The sequence below is a fragment of the Parastagonospora nodorum genome (genome assembly GCF_000146915.1).
Source record: "Parastagonospora nodorum SN15 chromosome Unknown scaffold_9, whole genome shotgun sequence".
Classification (NCBI taxonomy): domain Eukaryota; kingdom Fungi; phylum Ascomycota; class Dothideomycetes; order Pleosporales; family Phaeosphaeriaceae; genus Parastagonospora; species Parastagonospora nodorum.
Window position 1 is genome coordinate 756,700 of NW_001884557.1, and position 18,551 is coordinate 775,250.

Here is an 18,551-nt window from a genome sequence, read left to right on the forward strand (position 1 = left end):
GACCCGCGACCTCTTGTACTTCGAGTTTAGGGGTTTCTGTGTGGAGACTGTACAAGACTGAATGCTTACCATGGAAGCCCCGCCGTCTATCACTTGTACAACCCTCGCGCACATCCTCCTCTGAATCTGCAACATCTGTGAGGGTGGATCTTCAATCTGCGAACTGCTGGGTCCTCACGGCTCTTTCTCGGATCCATCCAATACGCAAAGCAACATGGGCGACAGTGGGCTCGGGCAGGTGGTAAGCACTCATGCATTGTCTTTCTTCAAGTGTGCATTGCTCACTTTTGGGTAGGTATCGTGGTACGTCTGTACCATAGCGACGGTACCTTTCGTTGCTTTGCGCATGTACTCGCGGTGGAAAAGGATAGGCAATCTGGGCATCGATGACTATCTCATCCTGCTCGCCGTTGGGTGTCTGATTGGCGACCTGGCTATTCAGCAACACATGTGGAATCTGGGTCTCGGTGACCCGTCAAAAGCGACCCCAGAACAGTTCAAGGGAATCATGCAAATGATCATCCCAGGTTCGACGCTCTACGTCTCTTCACTTTGGGCCATCAAGTTTGCACTGGTCTTCTTCTACAAGAGTCTTGCAGCGCCAGGCTCACGACTGGTCATCATATACAATGTCGCGCTTGCTGGACTGGCCGTCACATACCTGATCATTTTTTTCGACATCATGTTCCAGTGCTATCCGCACGACAAGCGATGGTCCATGGATCCAAACTGTGAGCGCACCCTGCAGCACGCTCGTGAATCTTTCTGACCATGTGCAGATCAATGCAGCCCTAAAGCTTCTGAAATCAATTATTGGATCACCATTTTCTGTACGTTGATATGTTACGTCTAACATGCTGTTGTTCAGAACTGACCGTGTCCATAGTCAACATTTTCACGGATGTCATAATCATCTGTTTGCCGATCACGATGGTCTCACGCCTCCAGATGAAGCTCAAAGATAAGATCGGTGTGGCCGGCATCTTTGCTCTTGGCTTCTTTGTCGTGATCGCCAGCAGTGCGTAACCACCACCGAGCTCCACAATAGTGCCGAAGCTGACAGTATTCCATAGTTGTGCGAGCATACTACTCAAAGAGGAACGAGACCATGCTTACGTGCACTGTTTCCATGATCGAAACCGCCATCGCCATCATTGCCACATGTCTCCCTGCCTTACGTTCAATGGTCCTGGGTACGGGTACTTCGAAGGGAACATCCAAGAACAGCTATGGCAGACACTACGAACTTTCATCAGCGCGAAGAGTTGCGAACGAGAACCGCCTTACCGCGAGCCATGCCAACAGCGGCGGATTGCACTCATCGCACAACACTCGCAACAGGGCAAATGGATCTGAAGACTCGTTGTTCTCAGACGGACACTTGCAACAGCCAGGGGATGTTCACGCGGTGCCGGGTAAGATCACGGTCAACACTCAGATCGAGACTATGTTCGAGACTCAGAGTAATGCATCAAGTGGAAAAACAAAGTCTCCATTTCATTAAATGGCACGAAGGTGGAGCATGTGTATATATAGCTTCGTTACCGATCAATGCAAACACGGAACCACACAATTTACGAGTAAACTGCATTCAGCTTCGAGTCGGTCCGGATATGTTTGGCCAAGCCAACAAGGTGAACCGACAGACTGGAAGCACGAGTTGTGCTGTACCCTACCGTTTGGTAAGTTGCATGGCTCAGACAAGAATGTCGTCAGCATCCTGTATGAGCTACCAATACTGAGATTCAATGCACGTGAACAGGATTCAGTACGTATGCAGGGAAGTGCCATAGTCACGTGACCTGCCACATCTTCCCAACTTTGACGATGAGCTTCGACCAAACATTGAGTCGATCAGAGTTTAACCTCCATTAATTATAGGAAACTATTTCAACTTATGTTCCTTCAGTAATTCAGCGCGATTAATTAGAAGGCAAATGTGCCCAAGTGGTACTGCCAGTTCTCGATCGCGATGGCGATGGGCGCGGTTGCCGAAAACCTTGGAGCCCCGCTACTCAGGCCTGACACTTGGAACGGCCCGATCTGCAACAATTGGCCAAGCCTAGGAGATCGAAAAGTTGCCTTTCTCCGCACCACTTGAGAACCACGTTTGGCAAGGTTATCGACACCTCTCGTGTATGTCGCTTCATGTCTCCCAGACGCGACTCGTTCTTCCCGAGAGCAGACGCAAGGGTCCTTCATTCGAGATACGCGCCGCCATTATCACGGCCGAAAAATGTCGCGCCCATCCTCGATGTCGAAAACGCCGACAAGCCTCTCGAGAAATGGAGCACTGAGGTCGTGAATGCTGTGTATCCAGAAAAGAGCCAACTCTTCGCGCCTGCTCCAATACCAGCTAGATCAGAATGTCCACAACGATGTGCTGCGGATCGTTATCTCTTTCCTGTCCTGACGCGCAATGAAAGATTGAGACTCACTTTGTTCTTCTACTACACACGTGGTGTCCTACAAGACCTGGAACTCATGTCTCGCTTGCAAGAGAAGGTTATGTTGGCCAAAGAAACAGTAGGTTGGGAGTTCGTGATCGCCGGACTACTGAACCACAACACCTACACACGAATGGCGACCGACGGGTTGCCTCTAGCTATCCTGCCGCGGCGGGAGAGCACTTGTGCGCATACAGTCAACCAACCTCCAGGCGTAGGTGCAAGCAACACTCGTGCTATGCTTGATCGCTAAACCTACCTAGACTATTTTCTCGTTGTTGAATATGGCGGAGGACTGGCGTTTCAAGGATTCTCCTCACGTTGCTGAAGGAGGCCTTCGCGCATATGCCGGCGTGCCGCTGCGCTTCGAAACTGAGTATGGCCAGCATGTGGCTTTTGGATCGCTTTGCGTTGCGTCAAACTCACCACAAGCGGAGCTTTCAGCAGAGCAGCAAAGATCCTTAGCTCGACTTGCGGACTGGATCGTATCTGATATTGTTACGAGCGCTAGAGCGCGACGCCAGCGGGAACGACGACGCATGACCGAACTGACCACTTGTTTGCAAAACTTGTGCGATGACGGAGCTAACATGGAGGACGCCGTCCTGGAAACTGTGCGAGAAATTTATCCAGACGCGGCGGTCGATATCCATCGGAACACGAGTGGCTGCATTCAGTTTGACGGCGGAACAGATTTTCCGACCTCTGAGCTTGACCAAGGCCTGTGGGAAGACGTCGAGCACTTCGATCATTTGATCGAGCAATATAACCATTTAGACATGGTCGCGTCAAAAATTGTCCGGGTAGTGGCCGTTCAGTGCGCAAGTGAGGACATACCTACCTTCCTCACCGTCGGTTCTAGAGACTTCCGATACGTCTTTGACGATCTGGATTCGAACTTCATTCAGACTTGCGCTACGATCTTGTGCCGGCATTGGCAACGGCGTGCACTGCGAGAAGCACTGGATGCCAAAGGCGCTTTCCTCCGAGGTATCACACATCAGTTGCGCACTCCCATACAGTAATTCTCCCACGCACTCACCGAGATATTCGCTGACAATTAGACAGCGGCATACTTGGCAGCGTCGAGTTATTGACAGAGGAGCTGAAAGCACGCAATGTTATGCCCAGTACAGCGACAACGTCTCCGGGATCAACACCAAACATGGAACAGTCAGATCCCCATTTGTACATCAAAACTATACGCACATCCGCACGTGAGCTCATTTCGACAGTCAATAGCCTTATTAAGCTCAATCAATGGGCAGGTATCGCTGAGGCCGAGCGCAAGGCATCACTTTTTACACTGGAGCACATCGAGTCTGCGCTACTTAAGGAGGTTACTCCACTACTTCCACCTGAGATTGGCGACAGGCCGTCCATTATCGTTCAACATAACACACCTCCTCATTGCGACTCACTCACAATAGATCTGGGCCTTCTCATTGACTGTATCCAGCCATTGATTATCAACGCTGTTCAAAATACTCCTGGTGGTATTGTCGCGGTCACGTTGTGCATTGCTGACGATTTCCGATCACTCACCGTGGACGTAGAAGACAATGGTCGCGGCATTGACTCAAAGGATCATGGACGTATATTCGAAGCCCATGAAAAACTAGATGTTCACACCATCGGCGCAGGACTTGGCTTGACACTTTCTTGCAAGTCGGCAGCACTGATGCACGGCGAGGTCTACCTGGTGAGGTCCGAAGTGGGTCAAGGATCCCTATTCCGGGCCGTTTTCCAGGATCCAACATGTGCATCGTCGTTCCCCCCGCTACCTACCTTGAGAGACAGGCTCAAACATCTTCCGAGAACGTTCCACCGCTTCCAATCCCCCTCACTGTTAGGCCATCACTTCACTCGATATCTTGAGGATTGCGATTACGCTGCATCACCCTTTCCAACGGGAGCTCTGATCCTGATAGACTTTTCTTCTGACTTGAACGAGGTATACACCAGCATAGGTCTCATTCCTGCAGATCAAGTAGGCATCTGCTTAGTACCAGAGTATGCTCATAGTCCCATCAGCTTCATAGATAACAAGCTACAACGTCAGAACAACATCATATTTGCTCAGGGTCCATTTCTGCCGAACATTCTGGAGCAGGTGTTGAGCGAAGCAGACGCCGTACTAGCAGAGTTCGCCCGCGCCGCTGTTTATGCTACAACAGCCACCTCTGGTGACACGAAGAACGGGGAAGCCCAAGCGAACGACACTGCCCAGCTGGTATCAAGGCAGGAAGTACCGAACTCGCCGCCGTCAACCCCAGGAGGTGGGTTGGAGCAGTCCATGAAGATATTGCGAATCGACACAGGAGCGTTATCACCACCACGGCGCCTGTCTTCAAGATCAGGGAAACCAATGGCCCTGCTCGTAGACGACAATGGCGTCAACCTCCGCCTCCTCGAGATGTACTGCCATCGTCGCAGTATTCCCTATCGCACTGCCAAAGATGGCGCTGAAGCGGTCCACATATTTACCAGCCACCACACATCAGTCTCTGATCCGCTTTTGGAGCAGCCCCTCACCCCCCTGCCTTTCAATCTTGTCTTGATGGACCTACAAATGCCAATTTGCGATGGTGTGGAGGCAACGCGACAAATTCGTGCTTTCGAGCGTGAGCACCAGCGCGAACGAAGTGTGATCTTCATAGTCACGGGCCAGGACTCGCCAGCTGACAGACTCGATGCTGCGGAAGCCGGCGCAAACGAGTTTTTGACTAAGCCCATTGGCCCAAAAGAGATGGACCGTTGGGTGAAGCAGGAATTTCCGAATGCAGGGTTATGAGCGTAAAGCAAGCAGAGACTTGACACTCGGAACCCAACCCCCTCGGCATAGTCATCAGATCAGATACAGCCGCGATCAAATACTTTAAACCGTACGAGTGCTCTCGAACATCGTTATTACCCTTAAAATGCCGTATTGTTACCTGAGCTGGAACTACACATTGAGAAGCACCAACTCGGTACCGCCGACTACAATCATTCATGTCTTAACGCTTCGACCGAATCGCATACACATTGAGGCGTGGCAAGAAAGCAGCGGGCTATAGAGGAAGAAGCCTAGAACCGCTGTTACGACTACGTTGCAGGGCTTGCAATTGATACCATGTCATCCGGCGCAAAATGTACTGCGAGGCTCCACAATCGAATGCGAGCACGTGCACGCGTGACCACAACGCTGCATCGAAGGAGTCGCCACACATGGTGCTTAGCTCAGTAGTGAGTACTGAGAAAAGTTCATGTATTCCATTAACTCCAACGAGGTCATCGACATAACTTTACGGTCTTGCAGTTTTGCAAAATCAAGTCTGCCATCAAAGCCTGTACACCACCTTTTTTGTTCCATGATCGGCGCAAAGCAGTGTTTTGCACATGAGGTCTTCCTATAGCCTCTGTTTCTTTGTTCATTCGGATTTATCTTTTTCCTTCACATGAAGAGTGGTGTTGTTACGCGTAGCTCCCACATTGCGAACGCCGGTTAATGTCTATATTCCCCGCCAGACCTGGACTCGGGCTGTCAAACCCCAGAATTCATATATTTTTAGCCGATTCGACCCTCTTCATTTGCATTAAGCTTCGCACTAGAGCTAATAAGCTTAGGACCAAGCACACTCATGCATCGAACCCTTCTCGAAGTACCTCACAATTTAACATAGAGCACTTGTAGATTAATTCTCGCTCACCCCACGGTCACACCACAGAGCAGATTTCCCACATTCCGTTACCTCGGTCGGCATCGTGTTCGCTTCGACCAGAAACGTGATGCGATATGTCGTCGATGATATATTCAACGGCGCCACTTTTGCAAACCCGGTTTCAGCGGTTCTACCAAACCTGGCTTGTGGTCAGATCCCTGCTATACGCCTAGTGTATATTTGACGTTATATTGCTTGTTGTTCTACGAAGGTACGCTATTGCTCAGGGCACGCGACTTGATTGGCCAAGGGGTCAGTGCAGTAGGCAAAAATGAGAACGATAGCTACATACTCGCCCTCACTAAGACGGATATCTTCTCATGTTCTCCGCAAGCGTCAACTCAAGCGCAGGGTCAAACACTTCCTGACGGCACATCGAGCCTAACGACCGCAACGGATGTGATCAGCTGGCTAAGCTCTATCAGATCTGGGCAAAGCTTATAAAGACCTGGGTACTTGCATCTTTGCAGAACATCATCTCTCCATCAAGCTTTCACTCAGTGTTGTGACCTGTCTCCATCACCATCATGAAGGCTGTTTCTTTCCTCGCTGTTGCCGCTCTGGCTCCAGCTATCAAGGCCCAGGCTAGTTTGTACCAGCAGTGTCAGTTACAGCGTCACTGATTAGGCCATCTTCATCTCACATTATTACAGGTGGTGGCACTGGCTTTTCTGGAAGCACAACTTGCGTTTCAGGCGCATACTGCTCTAAGGTCAACGACTGTACGTATAATTGGACTTTACTCGATTTCAAGGGAGAACTAACACGGCTTAGACTACTGGCAGTGCCTGCCAGGTACTGGATCAAGTACTTCTGCTCCAGCTGCTACATCGGCTGCTCCTGCCCCAACAACATTCAAGACCAGCAAGACTGTTGGCAGCCCAGCCACTGGATCTTCGACTACCGGAAGCTCGGCGACAGGGACTGCTTCCCCAGGCGATGGCTCAAACCCGCTCAAGGGCAAAAACTTCTACGCCAACTCGTACTACGCCTCTGAGATCAATAACTTGGCAGCTCCATCTCTGGTCGCTGCTGGAAATGCTGCTTTGGCTGCCAAAGCCAGCAATGTGGCTAAGGTTGGCACCTTTTACTGGCTGTAAGCAGCAGAACGTCTTCTTCTGTACTACTGTGAGCTAATAAAAGCAATCAGCGATGTCCGTGCGAAGGTCCCCATCATCAGCACTTTCGCCAAGGACGTGCAGAAGCGCAACGCAGCCGGTGCCAACGAGGTCTTGCCGCTCGTAGTCTACGACTTGCCTGAGCGCGACTGTGCCGCTCTGGCTTCAAACGGTGAATTGTCGCTGGCCAACAACGGCACTGCCTTGTACCAGGAGTACATTGACATGATCGCGGCCCAGATCAAGCAATTCCCCGATGTCACCTTCCTCCTTGTCGTTGGTTAGTCTACATGATGATCTTCTGCGTCGTGATACTAATTTGGGCAGAACCCGATTCTCTGGCCAACCTGGTGACCAACCTGAACGTTGCCAAATGCGCAAACGCCGCGACCGCATACAAGACACTCACCGCATACGCAATCAAGACACTCAACCTGAAGAACGTGATCATGTACCTCGATGCCGGTCATGCAGGCTGGCTCGGCTGGACTGCGAACATAGAGCCTGCCGCCGAACTCTTCGGAGCGCTCTACAAGTCCGCGGGATCCCCAGCAGCAGTGCGCGGTCTCGTTACCAACGTCGCCAACTACAACGCCTGGAGCATTGCCACATGTCCTTCTTATACCCAAGGCAACACCAACTGTGACGAGAAGAGATACGTCAATGCGCTCGCTCCTTTGCTCGTTAAGAATGGCTTCCCTGCTCATTTCCTTACTGACACCGGTACGTCCCCTTTCCTTCTGGCACTATTCGCAAGAGGCATTTTGACTGACTTCTTTAGGTCGCAACGGCGTGCAGCCCACCAAGCAACAAGCCTGGGGCGATTGGTGCAACGTCATCGGCACCGGCTTTGGTATCCGACCCAGCTCTACGACTGACGACCCATTGCTCGACGCATACGTCTGGGTCAAGCCCGGTGGTGAAGGCGATGGTACCTCCGATACAAGCGCTGTACGATACGATGCGCACTGCGGATACGCAGATGCACTGAAGCCTGCGCCTGAGGCTGGATCATGGTTCCAGGCATACTTTGTGCAGCTTCTGAGCAACGCAAGCCCCGCATTTTAAGGTGGAGGTACTTGAGGGGAGTGATGGAAGGTAGAGCTTCTTGTATATAGATTGGGGATGAGTGCCTGTGACGGGTTGGCTTGTCGAATATGGTCGATCAGCATAGCAATTAGAATCATGTCTTCGACGGTTTGCATCCTTGAACACTAACACATTTGAATGAGCACTTGAGAACATACTTCAGAGAATTGCGGGCCTCCAAAGATCGACTGTAGGGTTGTTTGAACACATCTGAATGCTGAGTCTGTGCTAATTTACGGTTACCTAATGCCCTCGAGCGACCTGGATGCATTCATTCTCAGAATTTCCAACTCATGCCTTTGAACGTGACTGAGATCCCTGGTGCCATTCCCTGTCGCAAAGTTGAAGAGCATTTGTGCATTCGGTATTATGACTGACTTTGCCATCTTGGGTGGTCTGGAAAGGTCGTTGTCTCAATGCATACTGCCCGTTCGATACACAGATCATACGTGATGAACGGATGTATAAACCAAATTTGCAACGTTTCTATTCGCGCGTTTGAATTAATAACTAACTAGCCATATAGCTCCAACGTGAATGCTCCTGGGGTCTTGGTGGGGTGCAGCATACTGAGGTCGGCAAATCTGATTTCCACGATAATGATGACGACGATCTTCACGTGCATGCTCTCCTTGGCTTAGGAAGCGAAAGCTATGTAGATCTTCCTCTACCTTAACCACTTCTCTTACATTTATAGTTGTTCTCTATTCGTTACGCAAGTATTTGACCTTGCATAGTAACATAGCATGTGTGCGTGCGGCGTTTGCTGTATTGGTGCACGGGTACGTCATGTGCCTCTTGCTCACGTCCCCTCCCCTTGCCGTAACACGGCACAGTCTTGCGCTACCGTAGAACAATGTGAAGCAACGGATTCGCCTCTCTTCCGCTTACTCCAGATTTTGTGTATCTCTGCGAGTATTGTGGGGCCATGACAATGACAGTGGCTGCTCTAGCGCTGCTCACCTTAATCAGCGCACTCTTCATTCGACACTCTTTTCACCGCTATCAACGACAAGTACGCAATATTATTGTAGAGGCCCAGAATTTCTCGCTGAAAAACATAGGAAGCAGAAGCCATCGGACGGAGACATGGCTGCCTACCTGCGCCAAGACTTCAGAACCAGAGGCCATGGGGAATTGATCGTCTCGAACAGATATTTCGAGCAGACGCAGAATCGCGGCTGATGGAGCTCTTCCTGTTTCACTTCCGACAAACCGGAAATACTCTGGAGCAAAAGTTCTTGGGGACGAGAGCATTTGGCACTATCGAACCCGCCAATCTTGAGGCCATACTGTCCATCAATTTCCAAGGGAAGCATGATCAAACATATTTTGACGCGAGTATGCTAATTCTAGGACAGACTTCGGCATGGGTCCTCGGCGAGCGATCACATTTCCTATGTTTGGAGATGGCATATTCACGCAAGAAGGTGCAGCGTGGAAACATTCTCGAGATTTGCTCCGACCACAAATGCAACACAAGCAGTATGAGAGCCTTGATATCTTCAGAGAAGCTGTAGAGGACCTGATTGAATGTATCCAAAAAGAGTGTGGAACTCTGGATCTCCAGCCGTTGTTTTTCCGGTTGACTCTCGACACGACGACTGCCTTCCTTTTTGGCGAGTCAGTACGGAGTCTAGTCACACCAGAAGCTGCCGGAGAGGGTACGTTCGCCACAGCTTTCAACACAGCACAAAGATGGGTTACCAATCGATACCGCCTGCTTGACTTCTATTGGCTTGTCGATGGTCCAGAGTTTCGACAGGCATGCCGGGACGTGCACTACTTTGCGGATCAGATCATCGATCGTAGTCTCTCGCCAGCTCAAGGTGACAACGAGGTCACGGGCCGACATGTCTTCCTCGACAGCATTGCGAAGGGTACGCAAGATCGTGCAGCACTCAGAGGTCAAATCATCAATCTGTTGACCGCAGGAAGAGATACGACAGCATGCCTCCTCTCTTGGGCGTTGTAGGTCAATGCACTGCATGATTACAGCCTCATGCTTACCCTGCTAGTTTTCTACTTGTTCGCCACCCGAAAGTCATGGAGAAGCTGCGCGCAGAGATTGCTTCCATGTGCGAGCAACATGCAGAGCTCAGCCGCGACGTTCTGAAAAGGATGCCGTATCTCCAGAACGTGCTCAAAGAAAGTAAAAAGTCCCACTCACACTTGCTACTCTAGCCTCTTACTGATCTAAGTAGCATCGCGACTCTACCCGTCTATCCCAGTCAACACCCGCACGGCAGTCCACACTACAGTGCTCCCAACCGGAGGTGGGCCAGATCGCAAGTCTCCAGTGCTTGTACCCAAGGGAAGCGCAATAGCTTTCAGTGTATACTCGATGCATAGACGGCCCGACCTGTTTGGTATGGACGCAGAGATCTTTCGCCCTGAGCGATGGGACGAGATTATGCCTCTGCACAAAGACCCTACAAAAGCCAAGTGGGGCTACCTCCCATTCCATGGAGGGCCAAGGATCTGCCTTGGAAGTGAGTATCCACGCCAAGTAGAAAGTTTGTGATATACTGATTGCGTACAGTGGACTTTGCGATTACGGAGGCTGGCTACACAGTTGTACGACTGCTCCAAAGATTTCCATGTATTTTTCTTCCTGCGAACGAGAAGGTTGAGTTGGTAGGTGTTGAAAAACAGGACATGACATTGGTTGTTTCCATCAAGGGGTGTTGCAACGTTGTGGTTAGTTAGTGTGGCTGTACAATCGTTGCAAATGTGCATGAGCGAGCTGACGCTTGGTGTTTGGATATTTTTGATTGAGCCAGTGACTACAGGGTCAGATTCAATCACACTGGCCAGGTCTACAAGAAGCCCAATAGTCTTTCGGTTGCGCGTTAACCCTTTCGACTCATGTTCCTGTTAGTGAAGCGTTGGCGACAAGGAGTTGACGTAACGAATGAGAACTAAGGGGGGCGTACCAGAGATAGTAAAACAGTTACTGCTTCTGCATTATCTGGTTCATAACGAAGTCGCGATTGAGGATTCTTCTCTGCACGGCGTCGGGGACCTTGAGATGCTTCGGCGAGTCGCGGGTGGGCGGCTCCAGCTTAAATTGGTCTGCCCAAGACTCAAAGTCTGAGCGTCTTTGCTCATCTCCGGGTTCCGCTCTACCAGACACGAGCTCCATTTCAACGCATGCTTCAAATCCAAAAATTCCTATGAGCATATCTGTTGTGGCACCGTGACCCCCTTCCCTACATAGATGTAGCTCCCTCCAATCTTTTGCCACGATGATGTGCATATGTGCGCGCAGATCTGGAGCCTTTTCCAGGACCAGGCTGGCCATTGTTGACCGTGAAACCCCGAGCTTCCTCATGAGATGGGAAATGAAGTCGTGATCTCGCACAAGCTCATCTTGAAGGTCAATTTCATCGTTCATATTATCTGTGAGCAACGAGTTCCACATACTGTGAGGGTAGATTGGTCGACTAATTGTATGTTGAGATAGATAGTGGCCTTTGAACCGCTCTCCTCTGAAAATATCTCGAAGCGCTTGTCGTTGCTTTAGGAGTCTGGACGCGTTTAAATCTCCAGCTTGGGAATTCGCCACTCTTATCTCTGCATTGCTCTCATTATCCTCAGATTCATATTCTTTTCGATACCTCTCGTATTCCAACTTTTGGGTCAACTCATGGGCCAATGTTTGGGCCGTCCTTTCGCGTGATGAAATTGGAAACAGTGCGGGTGCCCATCTGCAATGTATCCGAACAACATCGATCGCCACTTCAGCCGCTGATTTGGAGTAATCGGGTACGAGACCAAGCCCCTTCTCATTTGAAATGTAGGCGATACCCAGAAAGCCGTATACATAGTCACGCGGATCGGTGCTATTAGATATTGCAAAAGAGGTGGACAGCTTGCGTAGATCCATTTGCTTTCTGCGTTCACTGTGGTTGTTGGAGCTCCAAAGACGTCTCAAAATGAGCAACCTCCAGCCCAGTGTCTCGCGAACGTTATGGATCCCGTCGAGGTTTTCTCCAGCACGCCAAAAGTCATCGGTGTCTGCTCTTAAGTTGCCACACCATAAGTGGTTTTCTTCTCCCAGCACAAACTCTTGAATGATCCAGATGCGTCTCCAGTAGGGCTTGCGAAAGAGCTGATACCATGCGTCCCATGGCCACCTCCCAGGTGCAATTGTATCTTCTTGCAACGCGCGGAACGCCAGTCTATCGTCGTCGGTGGCAGCGCCTAACCAAGTGATCACCAGCCCAGCGCCCTGGTATATGTCTTTCATCTGCCCGACCTGATGATTTCTCTCGAGAATGTTGTCTTGGTTGATGCACAAAGCGTCCACCCACAGCCAAGCACCGTCACTCCCAGCTATTCTCCGGAATTGTTGTAAAAAGCTTCTCAGATTCTGGCCGACTTCTACAATCAGTCCGTTGCAAAAGATGGGCACATTTTCACGTGCATGGCTCCCAGCGTGTATGACAGCGCAACGTATATAGGCTGGGTCGCGAGGTTGAAATGCTTGATCGTGCACCGTATAGGGTCTTCAGACTCTCCGGGTAGGACTTGCAGGAGTCGGATGCTTTTCTTCTCTTGATCCAAAGGACTATGGCGATATGATGAGATTCGAGACGCGGCAGGTGAGTCAAGTGAAGCGTTCATCGTGATTCCAGCACTTTCGTGATCGCAAGGCTGAGACCGCGGTGAAGTGGCTCGTATTTGGGGAAAATCGGGTATAGCATGTGAGACCAGGAGCTAGAGAACCGGTATTTGGTCCGGCAGAGACCAGAACCTTTGCAGGATATAATTAATCTGTGGGGCAAGGCGTGATGGTGACGAACCCCAACTGATGTTCTCATGATGCTGCGCCACAATTTGTTCGGCTGCATCAAGATAGTCAGCCAATCAGTGCTATGACGATTGAAGTGTCGTGGCTTGATATCTCCTACAACTAAGGAAGAACAAAATTCAAGCATTGCAGAAAAGTCACCTGATGTGAATCTTTTCGTATGATATAGGAGATTGGAGAGCGGATTGGACTGAGAGAGGAGAGGAGGAGCATACGATGAGAAGTTTGACGTGCGTTGTCTATGCACGTGACTGAGCGAATCAGGAGACCACTCCGCACACCCATGACTAGGCATCTCCTACGGAGAGGTTCGCCATCTTCACGCCACTAGACACTCACATATGGACCTTGAATGTAACCTCAATCATGCAATGATCCACGGTCGAAGCAAATCAGCTACCAGATTAGTGTCGCGACTATTCACCCTCACACGTATATGGACTACAACTGTGGAGACAGACGCAGGAAGCGAAATATGACGAGGATGAGATGTGATGAGGTATGATGCATTGAAAGATGGATCCTGAATAAACGCCGAAGTCAATGCATGAAGAGCTCCTTGCTCAAGTATCGCAAGATCTCAAGTAGATGGCGTCAAAATGACTTTTCGTGATGAAAGACCGTGATGCCGGACCTCATGCTCCTGTGTCGACCTCCATGTCATCGACAGCTGCAGCGCCTCCCTCTTCCTTCGCAATGTCCTCCTCGTTGACTCCTTCGCCATCACTCACACCGGCCTCTTCCTTGGCCTCGGCAGCAGCCGCATCGTCTTGCTTTTGCTGCTCAGCCTTGGCTTTGTCGGCAACGTGGTTGATGATCTCAGTGTCCTTCTCGTTGAACAGCCTCAAGAGCATGGCCTTGCGGTCGTCCTTGTCGACCATAAGGTTGGCACTGCCAGGATGCCTCCAGAGTGGCAAGACCATGCGGAACGGAATTTCCTGCGCATCGTCTTTCTCGACGCGGACGAAACAGCAGCCGATGTCCATTGCTTGGAGCTGATCGCCAACCTCGCCAAGACCGTGTTCGCCCTCGCGGGGTAGCTTGGGGAACATTTCGACAATGAGCTGATGCAACGTGTGCTTTGAGGTGCAGTTCACGATACGCTTCGATGCCCATGGCTCAATGATGCGGATGCCCTCGCTCTGGAGTCGCCAAGGTGCGTGGGTGTAGTCCTTGTCCTTTATCTTATGCGCAACAAACATGACAACACCGCAGTGAATGAACTTCATGCCTCGTCCCTTGTTCTGTTGTAAGATGTGTTTCGCCAGTTCTGAAGTGTAGTATATCTTGTTAAGCGAAAGACCTTCCTTGTTCTTGACCATGAAGCGATCGCGAGGGAAACGTTCGTGAATACCGAAGAAATCCATGATCGATGCGATGGTTGCGTCGTCTGATGGGAGGTACTCGAAGTACTCCTTGTTCTGGCTCTGGTTCTCGGGCTTAAGCTTGGCTTCTTTGACGACTGCAGAGTCGGTTGATCCATTCGCAGCAGGCTTTGCGTCTGTCTCAGCAGCTGATCCATTTTCTAGGGACTCAGCAAGTGTATCTTCATCGGTCCTGACCTTCTTCTGGGCGGCTGTCTCTTCAGTATCATCCAACTTACGCTTTAGGTTGGCACCATTCTCTTCATCAGCTTCGGTCTCGCCTTTTGTCGCATCGACCTCAATAACGTTCTCTTCTGGTGTTGGGACCGAGGCGTCTGTTGTCTTTGTGGCATTGTCCTTGGATCTCTGCGACTTCGCAGCATTCTCTGGATTTTGCACCTGTGTGACCTTGATATCGTCGAGCTTCTCAATGACTGCGATGAAGAAACCGCCCGTGTCTTGCAAGTGAGGATATACACGTATGCAGCGTTGGAGAGGTATGCGCTCCTCGGGTGACTTGGGAATAGGCGGGAAGCATCCCGGGGTGATCTTGGTGGAGAATGAGCGCTCAGGCTCCTCTGCCGCATACTTGGCCTTTGCCTTCTCGAAAGCCTCCCAGCTAGTGAACAAATGCGCCGTCTTCTCTGCTCCTACAGAGACCTGAGATGTATCGAGAACCTTCCAAACGTTAAGACCCGGGCGACGCTTCAGATTGGGCAGAAGATCTGCGCAGTCCAAAAGCTGAACCTTTGAATTTCCTCCACAAGCCTCGATAGCTGCTGCAACTACAGCCTCATTCTCGACGGGGTTCATGCTGCATGTCGAGTAGACCATGCGGCCACCCTTCTTCAGCATCTGCAGGCCTCGGAAGAGGATGCGGAGCTGGAGGTTGTGCAGACCGAGACCGTCCTTGGGTGTCCACTTTTGCCAAACGTTGGGATTCTTACGTGCAGTGCCATCGCCAGCGCACGGAACGTCGGCAAGAATGCGGTCGTACTTGAGGTAGTTCTTCTTCTGGCCTGAGCTTGGTAGCTCGATGGAAGGGAATATCGAGGCGTCGTGTTGGGTGACGATCAGGTTTGGGAAGTTAAGTCGCTTGACCTGGTGGACCAACATGCCGGCGCGCTTGTAGTCGGTGTCGTTCGCAATGAGCAGGCCTGTCGAGCGGCCATCATCACTGTAGTCGCCGTCCTCGCCACTGCCGGTAGGTTCGCCGTTTGCAGCTCTCCTGACTCTGTCCTCCTCGTCGCCGTGAATCATTTCAGCCAGCTGCGCAGACTTGCTTCCAGGTGCCGCACACATGTCAAGGACTACCATTCCTGGCTTGACGTCGAGGAAATGCGGCGGAATCATGCTAACGACTTCCTGTCTGCTAATATTACCGGACGCAGCTTCTGCGACGAGGAACTTCTGGAAGTCGGCAAAGGGCGCATGTCGTCGAATGACCTTCTTGTGTGTCTTCATATGCCAAACAAGCTCGTCGGGGAAGGCATTGACTGGCTCTGGGGGTGGCACTGGCTTGCCCTCGAACTTCTTTGCTGCAATCGCTGGGACATAACGCTGCTTGAAGATTTCGCGAACGGCGAGGGCATCGGACTTGGTACCAGTGAAGCGGAAGCTGTTGGGCAGATCGGTCTGCAAGGCCTTCCACATTTCCTCAAACTCGGCCTCCTCCATGAAGCCGCCCATGCGGTAGTAGCTCTCGAAGAGCTCATTCTTGCGCGGGATGTCTGACCACGGCTCGGTTCTGGTATCTCTACCACCACCGCCACCGCCGCCGCCGCGACCTCTGCCTTTACCGCGAAACGGCTTACCGCGACCGCCACCCTATGTCCAATTAGTCTTGATCATGTTGCGCGGAGGATGCGACCACTTACGCGACCACCTCTTGCCATTGTTGAGGGTTATGAGAGTTGGTAAGAGTGCTAAGGTTGTAGGTCCAACTGAAGCTGCCGCAAAGCTCAAAGCTCGAGAAAATGCAAGTAGCTCCGCGAGGTGGAACTGGATTGGTGGGGTCGGCTGCACCTGGCCCACGAACCAGAATCTTGGCATGGTCCGAGCGCTCGCACACCAATTTTGGTTTTCGTCAACCAACCGCCGAAATTCTTTCCTCAGCTTCGACAATCCCCAACAAGCCCAACTAACCACCAGCACAATGGCCAAGTCAGCGTAAGTGCTGTGAATTGTAGCATTATCGATCGTTCCAATACTAATTATCGCACTGCAGACCCCACAGCATCTCCCAGAAGGACATCGAGGTCCCGGAGACTATCCTGAAGAAGCAGAAGGCCAACCAGAAGGTCAACGACCAGCGTGCCGCCGAGACACAGAAGAAGCGTGAGGTGCGATAACTCTCTCCCAAGATCTGCGAAAGCGGTTAGGAGTATCACAGTTGGCTAAGACTCTCTTAGGCCAACAAGCAGAAGCGCGAGACCATCTTCAAGCGCGCCGAGAAGTACCACCAGGAGTACGTCAAGGCCGAGCGCGACGTTATCGAGGCCAAGCGCGCCGCGAAGAGGGACAACTCCTTCTACGTCCCCGCTGAGCCCAAGCTCGCTTTCGTTGTCCGTATCAAGGGGTATGTCATGTTCCAGCAGCCTCTACAAGACCCTGTCTAACACGTACCAGTATCAACAAGATCGACCCCAAGAAGCGCAAGACCCTCCAGCTCCTCCGTCTTCTCCAGATCAACAATGGTGTCTTCATCAGGCTCACCAAGGCCACTATTGAGATGCTGAAGATCGTCGAGCCTTTCGTCGCATACGGCTACCCCAACTTGAAGACCGTCCGTGAGCTTGTTTACAAGCGCGGTTACGGAAAGGTCAACAAGCAGCGCCTTCCCATCACCGACAACGAGCTCATCGAGGAGAACCTCGGCAAGCTCGGCATTGTCTGCGTCGAGGACCTGATCCACGAGATCTACACTGTTGGCCCCAACTTCAAGCAGGCCTGCAACTTCCTCTGGCCATTCAAGCTCTCTTCGCCCACTGGTGGTTTCCACACCAGGAAGTTCAAGCACTTCATCGAGGGTGGTGACCTTGGTAACCGCGAGGACTTCATCAACCAGCTCGTTGCTCGCATGAACTAAGCTGGAACGATGCTATTTGGGTGGAGTTAGGGAACGATACCATGACGATCACGACTGTTGGTCACATCCACTTCACAAGGAGTAGGGCAGGCCGAGCCACATGCTCTGGTTAGCTAGACAGACAAGCCTCGCACATCCTGCGAAGGAACAAAAATCTCACACATTTTGAACACGTCACTTTCCGTATATCCTTTTCGGTGCTGTGAGATACCTGTGCTAGAGTATTAATCACTTTATCTAAGGAACATGTCGCACTTCAACATAAGCCACACGACAATAGGTATCTAAGCATAGTCAACACAGCTCTGGACCAATCTCTCTGATTCGCGCATTATGTCACTCGCCGCCAAAGTCCGCACCGCACGCTGTTTCGAAGTCAAGTCGACTCATGCCCAGACTTCTCACCTGGGCATGTAGCTTCACAACACATTTTCAACCGCAATCCACACCGAAAACTTTGACCACCAGCGTGAGGAAAGTTTGTATCTAAGCATTGCCCTGTCTTTGCGTATACTCATGCTATGCTGTGTCATTATCTTCAAAGTTTTTACTGAGGGTTATGAAGTTCCAGAGAAATGCATGAACGAACGCCCATCGTTTCGTGCACACAATCTCACTCTGGGACCTGCGCAATCTACACCTCCACCTAAACCTTCCTAATTAGGAAGTTTAGTCTCCAACTGCAGAATTTCCAAGAAACCACATCATGCCCGCGACTTGACGAAATATTCCGATATTTTTCCAAAGATCGCCCCTCCAAATACATTCAACCCCAGATTTCGGGAAAATTCCCCGCGATGTAATTCGCCCAGGCGCAAATCCCCGGCCCAGCGCACTCTGGTAGTGCAAATCTCAAGCGGCGAGCGGACTTGTTGCCCGGCGAGATTTTGCTGCAATCCACACTTCTTTTCTGTCTTTTTTTTTT

At 51.1% G+C, this 18,551-nt stretch overlaps 8 protein-coding genes across 8 annotated transcripts; 6 read left to right on the forward strand and 2 right to left on the reverse strand.

Annotated features, from left to right (window-relative positions):
• Positions 1-930: 930 nt before the first annotated feature.
• On the forward strand, positions 931-1,504 carry SNOG_06406 (hypothetical protein; the record flags this gene model as incomplete). The annotated part of the gene is made up of 2 exons (XM_001796726.1): positions 931-1,018; positions 1,074-1,504. The coding sequence occupies 2 exons, from the start codon at positions 931-933 to the stop codon at positions 1,502-1,504; spliced, it is 519 nt and encodes a 172-aa protein (XP_001796778.1).
• Positions 1,505-3,612: 2,108 nt separating this feature from the next.
• On the forward strand, positions 3,613-5,241 carry SNOG_06407 (hypothetical protein; the record flags this gene model as incomplete). Its single annotated transcript, XM_001796727.1, has 2 exons — positions 3,613-4,149; positions 4,510-5,241. The coding sequence occupies 2 exons, from the start codon at positions 3,613-3,615 to the stop codon at positions 5,239-5,241; spliced, it is 1,269 nt and encodes a 422-aa protein (XP_001796779.1).
• Positions 5,242-5,579: 338 nt separating this feature from the next.
• On the forward strand, positions 5,580-5,832 carry SNOG_06408 (hypothetical protein; the record flags this gene model as incomplete). Its single annotated transcript, XM_001796728.1, has 2 exons — positions 5,580-5,675; positions 5,749-5,832. 2 exons carry the CDS (start codon positions 5,580-5,582, stop codon positions 5,830-5,832), a joined length of 180 nt encoding a protein of 59 aa, XP_001796780.1.
• Positions 5,833-6,678: 846 nt separating this feature from the next.
• Positions 6,679-8,337, forward strand: SNOG_06409 (hypothetical protein; the record flags this gene model as incomplete). Its single annotated transcript, XM_001796729.1, has 6 exons — positions 6,679-6,754; positions 6,805-6,873; positions 6,974-7,247; positions 7,302-7,549; positions 7,597-7,992; positions 8,051-8,337. 6 exons carry the CDS (start codon positions 6,679-6,681, stop codon positions 8,335-8,337), a joined length of 1,350 nt encoding a protein of 449 aa, XP_001796781.1.
• A 1,492-nt stretch (positions 8,338-9,829) lies between these two features.
• On the forward strand, positions 9,830-10,333 carry SNOG_06410 (hypothetical protein; the record flags this gene model as incomplete). The annotated part of the gene is made up of 1 exon (XM_001796730.1): positions 9,830-10,333. The coding sequence occupies one exon, from the start codon at positions 9,830-9,832 to the stop codon at positions 10,331-10,333; it is 504 nt and encodes a 167-aa protein (XP_001796782.1).
• Positions 10,334-11,311: 978 nt separating this feature from the next.
• On the reverse strand, positions 11,312-12,987 carry SNOG_06411 (hypothetical protein; the record flags this gene model as incomplete). The annotated part of the gene is made up of 3 exons (XM_001796731.1): positions 11,312-11,760; positions 11,785-12,701; positions 12,860-12,987. The coding sequence occupies 3 exons, from the start codon at positions 12,985-12,987 to the stop codon at positions 11,312-11,314; spliced, it is 1,494 nt and encodes a 497-aa protein (XP_001796783.1).
• An 822-nt stretch (positions 12,988-13,809) lies between these two features.
• On the reverse strand, positions 13,810-16,433 carry SNOG_06412 (hypothetical protein; the record flags this gene model as incomplete). Its single annotated transcript, XM_001796732.1, has 2 exons — positions 13,810-16,365; positions 16,416-16,433. The coding sequence occupies 2 exons, from the start codon at positions 16,431-16,433 to the stop codon at positions 13,810-13,812; spliced, it is 2,574 nt and encodes an 857-aa protein (XP_001796784.1).
• Positions 16,434-16,662: 229 nt separating this feature from the next.
• SNOG_06413 (hypothetical protein) lies at positions 16,663-17,794 on the forward strand. Its single transcript, XM_001796733.1, has 4 exons — positions 16,663-16,707; positions 16,766-16,880; positions 16,950-17,116; positions 17,167-17,794. The coding sequence occupies exons 1-4, from the start codon at positions 16,694-16,696 to the stop codon at positions 17,624-17,626; spliced, it is 756 nt and encodes a 251-aa protein (XP_001796785.1). The 5' UTR covers positions 16,663-16,693; the 3' UTR covers positions 17,627-17,794.
• The last annotated feature ends 757 nt before the right edge of the window (positions 17,795-18,551 follow it).

What these genes read in the sequence shown, in the direction of transcription:
- SNOG_06413 (XM_001796733.1), top strand. An exon ending in AGACACAGAAGAAGCGTGAG is followed by an intron (nt 16,881 to 16,949) that starts GTGCGATAACTC and finishes AGACTCTCTTAG; the next exon opens with GCCAACAAGCAGAAGCGCGA. An exon ending in TTCGTTGTCCGTATCAAGGG is followed by an intron (nt 17,117 to 17,166) that starts GTATGTCATGTT and finishes AACACGTACCAG; the next exon opens with TATCAACAAGATCGACCCCA.